At 43.1% G+C, this 7,139-nt stretch overlaps 1 protein-coding gene across 4 annotated transcripts in view; it reads right to left on the bottom strand.

The window, feature by feature from the left end:
* egfra (epidermal growth factor receptor a (erythroblastic leukemia viral (v-erb-b) oncogene homolog, avian)) overlaps positions 1-2,481 on the bottom strand; it is a 283,288-nt gene extending 280,807 nt beyond the window's left edge. For 2 of the 4 annotated variants that reach the window (XM_073054391.1, XM_073054392.1), the window contains exon 1: positions 2,228-2,473. In XM_073054391.1, the coding sequence (XP_072910492.1) occupies positions 2,228-2,321 (94 nt within the window). In that variant the 5' untranslated portion in view covers positions 2,322-2,473. Of the gene's footprint in view, positions 1-2,227 lie in introns of all 4 variants that reach the window. The other 2 variants (XM_073054395.1, XM_073054393.1) reach the window with 2 other exon arrangements.
* Positions 2,482-7,139: the final 4,658 nt, after the last annotated feature.

Here is a 7,139-nt window from a genome sequence, read left to right as displayed (position 1 = left end):
CTCTGTTTTCACTCCGTCTTGACAGTGTTATATTCCACTATAAAATTGTTGTAAGCTATTAAAATAGCAATTTATTTCAGAAGGACAGCAATGGAAATTAGATTGGTAAAGAAGGCAATGCTCTTGTGGTTTCCTTATTATATATATATTACTCTGTATTCTCTAAAAGTGATAGGATGCTGCCTAGAATGTTCTACACAAAAAGACCTGAAGAAAAAGGCCATTCAGCTTCTCAAATCCATTTCATCATTCAGATTTATCATGACTGATCTATAGTCGCATCTCCATCTACACTCTGGTTATGAATCCTTTAAAATGTTTGTTAGTCAAGGTTATCAAATAATAGTTCTGACATCTTCTATTGACTGTGTTGCATTCCTCGCACCACCATCTTCGTGAACAGCAGTTCCTAACATGAACATTTGAGGTCTGAGTTACTTGTCTTTGTTTCTCTTTCCACAATACCTGATTGACCTAACAAGTGTCTCCGACATTTAATTTCATATTTCCCACACTGCAGTTTTAAAAAAAAAATTATCGGCCCTGAATGGCTGGTCCTAATGTTAGTCACCAACAGAAGGTTTTTCTTTATCTAATCCTTTAATAATTAGTGACAGTCCTATTATATCATTTTTAAATCGTCTGTCATAAACAGGTGAGATAAATCTATGAGATGTGCCCCATTATTTAATTGTTTGTCTCCCATACAAACTGAGATCAATGGTCCCAGCCTGAGTTACTTGCACACACAGAATCACTGGCAAGCTTTTCTGGATTTGAGTATCACATAGTTATGCTCAAGGAAAATCACTATTTCTGTAAATAAATGTAACCAAGTGCAATATTTCCCTTCAAGCCCACTGCAATCAGAAAAATCTTTAAAATTGCGTCAAAATAAATTGCAGTGACATACTGTATTTGGAAGCAGGGCTTATTTTTCCCATTGGAACCTGGTTGAGATGTTTGGTACATACCAAAGGGCACTGAAGGGAAGGATTTAACTTTCTAGAACATTTTTCCACTATCTGATCAGGACAGAAAAGAAGCTGGCTTAAAAATATAGGATTCAATGCAGAGGAACAAATTGCACAGCAGCAATAATAATTAGTGAAGTTACTTTGCAAAGGCACTCCTTTGCTGACTGGATTGTCATCAATTAAAGAACTGGTTGCATTAACCAAGTTAAAATAGCAAATTCAAAGTTTTAAACCTAGTGGCAGGATGAACATTCTAAAGATGTCACCAGTCAGATCAGGAAAACACACGTCAGAGAACTGCGATAAGTTATTGCCGTTCTTCTGTGGCACTTGGCTCACAACTTTCAGAAGTTAACTGCACGGTGGCAGCTATTCTTTGTGCTGATGAGATATCACTGGACAGCGAGTCGCGTGGAACACAACACAGCATCAAGAAGCTGTCACTGCAGATGTCATTCTAAGTCTAGAGGCTGCTAGTCTTCATTTTCAAACGTACAGGAATGTTTCACTGTGTGCAATTTAGCTTTTTTTCCCCAAATGCTTTCTGTAGAACTTTAATCACGATCACACATCGCAGGTTACTAACAGACGTAAGGAAATGACAAACCTCAAAATTTTGGGGTGTTAACGAGAACGGCTGCAGTCCAACTCCTTCGACACGATTACATAATCTTTACCTGTAATAACCCACCGGAAGACGCGACACCTAATGCTTCAGAAATCTATCGTATGTATGTTAAGTTAGGAGCCAGGTTGTAGGTAGCAAAGCACCGAATCACAAATTTAGTTGTGAAGGTGAGAAAAATGTGTCCTCTGCAATGCGAGGAAGCAGAGGGTATGACCCCACCCAAGTCAGAAGACACGTCCCACAACTCAGCTACTTTCTTAAGGAGTGCATTAGAGTTTAAAGTTCTTGAGCAAACAATGGCTGCGCTCTGGGCAAAACAAAACTTGCACGTTATTCGGTAACACCTTAATCACCCACATGTCAAAATATTTGAAATATAGTTGTTGAGTCCTGCTCGGTAGTAGAGTTCCTGGGGAGTGATAGCCCAGTCACGGCAAGTCCCCGGGAACACAGCGCACAGAGTCCGGCGTTAGCTGTTGCGAAACCCAGGAACACATTCCTGCACTCGGGCACCTCGTTCTTCCCTCGCAACCTTTTTCCCCTTCTTCGGACGTTTTGCCCTGAGAAGGCTCATCCAAGGTGGGGGACACTACTCTCAAAGTTTTCCCAGTGCGGTTCTTACCTTCCCTGGACACGGACGGGCTGCAGAGGCTGAGCAGGATGAGGAACGGGAGCTGGAGCGAGTTGAGAACCGGGCACGGTAGCGAACAACTCATCTTGTGCCTGCTTCACTCCGGGCGATATCCCACAGAGAGCGGCGAGCGGTGGCGACGGACTACACAAGCGTTGAGTTTGCACCGCCGCCGCAGGATCTACGCTTCCCTTGCAATGTCAGCTTGAGCCCAGCTCTCATGCTGACGTCACGGCGCTGGGAGGAGAGACAGAAGGAGTACAGGTGAGGCTCGAGTTTCGCTGGGTCCTAAACTCCGCCCGGCACTAAGAACTGCTTCCAGCCGATCCCGTTTCGTCTGCGTGGGGACAGCTGTGCGCACGGCCACCCATTTCTTGTCCATCTCGCTCGGAGAATTCTTATTCTGAAGGGCAGCCCTTCGCGAGCGTGGCATTTAGTGGCTAATGTAAACTTGATCTTAAAGCCAGGATATAGGAGAGGGGAGACAGATGAAAGAACTGGATTGGCATGTCCTACTGACTCACCTGTAGCAGCTTCTTGCGAATGAGGAGGCATGAACGCTCATACGTGCTCAAAGGCACACAATGCGCCCATTCTTTTGGAAATACTTCCACAAATACCTTCTCAGCGCAAGTCGTGACCTTACCTTCATCCAGAGAAGTGAGGCAAGAAGACGTGCTCAGGGGAGATTGGTGCTCAATGGCCATTAATACGTTAAGCAATCCAAGTCTTCAGTATGCTTTCCTTGATGCAGGCACAGTGCGAGGCTGTGTCCACATCCGAACTCGGCGCCATACTTCCATCCATTCATTTTCAAGATCATTAGCAAGACCAGCATTAATTGTTCATCCAAAATTGCTCTTGATAAGATGGTGGTTAGCTACCTTCTTGAAATTTTGCAATGCAGCTGATATAAAGATTCAAATCCATAGCTCTCTGAAAATGGTAACACGGGTACAGAGGATGGCGAAAAAAGACAGAGTATGCTTGCTTTTATTGATTAGAAATCAAATATAAAAAATAGGAACTAATATTACAACTTGACGAAAGGCTGCAGTTGGACTATTGTGCACAATGCTAGTCGTCACTGTAAGGGGAGGATGTGGTTACTACGAATAGAGTGCAGAGAAGATTCACTATGATGCTGTCGGATTTGCTAATGGGAAGAAGAGCTTGATTTAAGATTGGTTTAGCCGGCGGAGGGAGAAGTCGTGGGGATAAACTCCCACTACCTACTGTATTGAAAGTTCCCAAAGGCGTTCACCTCAAATAGCCTCTGACAACCAAGTCCATCCCCTGACTTCACGTGTGGCTTCACTACGAAGCCCGGCGGAACTGTTTCTACTGACCGCAGAAGGGGGGAAGGTGGCTTACTGGCACCTTAAAACTAGTTGTTTCGGGCAATGGGGCTCGTCATCCATAGTTGGCTGCTCATTTATGAGAAAGAAAACTCTAATCTCAGACCTCCACTGCCTTGCGGCTATACCCACGTATGGGGAAGGCGTCGGGGTAACCCCTGAGGAAAAATCGGGAGCTGGAGTCCCTAAAGCAGCCCTACGCTGAGTTCAACGCTGACTAGCAACTCCTTTGGCGCCGCTCGTGTCAAACTGTATCGGTCGCTGCCGTTCCTTTAGATTTATCGGCTGCATGGGGGCGGGTGTTGAGCCTGCTGCGTGGGCAACAACTTGCTCTCCATATCGTTCTATCCTGGCTTGTGTATCATATAGACGGCTAGAATGCGACATTCTTGGTTGATCCCGTTCAACGGCAGGTTCTCTGTCAGATTGGACTTGTTTTCCCGGGAATAAAGGAGACGGGGGGGGGGGGGGGGGCTGATGGAGGTCATAAGAGGCACAAATAAGGCTGATAAAAGGGGCATAAAAACAAGAGGGCAAAGGTTTAAGATGAGAGGAAGGGATTTTAAGAGGGGTCTGATATGAAAGATTTTTACACCAAGAGTGGTTGATGTCTGCAATGCGCTACCACTGGAGGTGGTGGAACCAAAAACAAAGACTTTCAGAGCTGCTGAGTCATGTGAATAGGCAAGGGAAAGAAGGGTAATTCAGCAAATGGGATTACAGTAGATGGTCAACACAGTTGGTATAGAATGGCTAAATCGGTTAAATGGTTGCCTCTTCCTGACCTTTATTCGGTGCCGAGTTTCTCTGTCGGGTTAAATGCATAATAAAAAAGGAAGATCTTGTTCGAACAAAGTTATTGCAAAGATTTTTCTCAGCATGCTGATTTTAGGGAGATGGGAAAGCTAGTAGTCTGATTCCTCTCCCTCTCAGGACTTCACCTAAGAGATACATACAGGGGTGATGGATAAGTTTGTGGCCTAAAGTAGAAGGAGAAGAATTATACAGCTCTTGTTATATGCTCATGCAGTTCAATGCTTTGAGTGATTATGCAGAAAGTTTGAAGTTAATAACTCAACTCCTGAACCTTAGGCCACAAACTTATCAATCACCTCTAATGAGTTATTAACTGATGAATTATTAACTTCAAACTTCAATCACCCATCTGTGGACACTTTCTGGAGGTCCAAGATCCGTATGCTCCACAACCACTGGACTAAGTGTGTAAATGTAGGAGAGGACTATGTTGAAAAAGTAAATGTGCTAGGGTTTTTAAAATTGACTCCTTCTACCTTAGGCCACAAACTTGTCAGTCACCTCTCGTATATGGGAGGATAACGCAGCAAAAGGAAGCATGACTGGAGAGATGGTGCAGGAGGGACAGTTTTGGATTTCTTTTTTAAAAAAATTTTTAATTAGTTTTTCAAAACATTTTACAAAATTAAAAACCCCAAATCCCAATGGGGAACATTAATACAGTGCAAGATTAAGCATACAATAACAATATGCTACAAAGGAAGAGAATTTAACAAAAAAGCACCTAAATTAAAGACAAGTGAGCTTAGTGTCCTCCCCAAGCCCCACAACACAAGAAAAAAAACAACTCCAGACCAACCACCACACAGTATAAAGAGTATAAGTCCGGACAGTCAAACTCCCAGACTGTGAATACACTTAATAACAGAGGATAATAATGCCTGCTACCAGAAAAAAAAGGGAGCTGAAAGCAAGGGACCGAAAAGAAGAAAAAAAAGAAAAAAAAAAAACCCTAGTCAAGAGGAAGGTTATGAAAGTACTCGATAAAAGGTCCCCAGACCTTATGGAACTTTAGATCCGAATTAAGAACTGAATAATGAATTTTTTCGAGGTCCAAGCAGGCCATAATGTCGTTAAGCCATTGCGCATGAGTGGGCAGGGCAACATCTCTCCATCTAAGGAGGATCAAGCGTCTCGCCAGGAGAGAGGCAAAGGATAGTATTCGGCATTTGGTCGGACCCAGACATAAATCTGTCTTGCCCCAAAAACCGAACAGAGCAATTAAGGGGTTAGGTTCTAGGTGCTGGTTCAGAATACCCGATAATGTAGTGAAGACATCTTTCCAGAATTTCTCCAAGCTAGGACAGAACCAGTACATGTGGATGAGAGAGGCCACGCCCCTCTTGCATTTATCACAGAGCGGACTAATGCCAGGGTAGAATCGAGATAGTTTAGATTTAGACATATGGGCTCTATGAACAATCTTAAACTGTAAGAGGCAATGGCGAGCACAAAGGGAGGTTGAGTTAACCGATTTGAGAACTGAGTCCCAGCTCTCCTCGGATAAGGAGATATTTAATTCCTGCTCCCAGGCCATTTTAATTTTATCCACAGGGGCCCGTCGTAAAGTTTTGGATTTCTATGACACTGGGATTTATAGGTTGAATGGGTAAGTAGGACCAAGGCCAATATGCGCACAGGAGCATCATCTGCATGTTTTTTTTTTGAGGAAGGTTAAAAATATATTGGTGGTGGATGACATGGGCAGGTGAAGCAGGGTGGGAGTGTGGTACTGATGGTAAGTCACAAGGATAGTCAGGAGATTGAGAAACAAAGCTGCACCCAGATGTTAGAAATAGAATAAGCAAAATAATTATGCAATAGAAACAAAGGTAGACACCAAAGAGGAAAGAAAAATGCAGAAAGACCAGGAGTAAAGCAACCGATGTTAAATGTTTTCTGCATTCCTAAAATGAACAAAATAGCATGGTTTGTATGATCTAATTACCTGGCTGCAGGGTGACCAGGGCTGAGAATTGAACTGTCCATGGGTCCAACACTTGGAAAGTAATAGCAAGAAAGTAGAGGAGGTGGGCTGATGCTGTACTCAGTTTGAGTAGTATCATGGTTATTCTAATTATCTTGCCTTCCTGAGCTTGTCCTATTTACCATTCCTATACATGTACCTGTCCAAAGAATTTTTAAACACTATAATAGTACCTGGCTCTACCATGTACTCTGGTAACCTGTTCCACCTACACACCATCCTCACGTTCCCTTTAAATTTTTTCCTTCTCAATTTAAACCTATGCCTTCTTGTTTTGGACTCCCAAACTCTAGGAAAAGACTCTGATCATCCACATTACCTATGTCCCTCATGATCTTATCAAATTCTATAAGTCATCTTTCAGTCTCCTAGGGAATAAAAGTTCCAATCTATGCAGCTTTCTGACAATTTCTTTCCCTCCACAGATGCAGCTTGACCTGCTGAGTTCCTCCAGCAGATTGCCTGTTGCTCCAGATTCCAGCACTTGCAGTCTCTTATGCTTCCTTTATCTTATCTGCCAATGACATCTGATATATGCTTTTTGCCTCCTTGATTTCCTTCTTAAGTATATTCCATTCCTCATCCTTCTCAAGGAATTAATTTGATCTCACCTAATATATGCTCTTTTCTTTATCCTGACTAAAGGCTCAATATTCCTTGTCAGCCAGGATTCGTAACCCTGACAGCCTTGTTTTTCACTCTAATGGCCATGTGTTGGTCCCGCACTCTCCCTATCTCATTT

This window comes from Hemitrygon akajei, chromosome 8 (assembly GCF_048418815.1).
Source record: "Hemitrygon akajei chromosome 8, sHemAka1.3, whole genome shotgun sequence".
NCBI classification, from domain to species: Eukaryota; Metazoa; Chordata; class Chondrichthyes; order Myliobatiformes; family Dasyatidae; genus Hemitrygon; species Hemitrygon akajei.
Note: the sequence above shows the minus strand (reverse complement) of the source record. Positions and strands in the feature narration are given on the sequence as shown.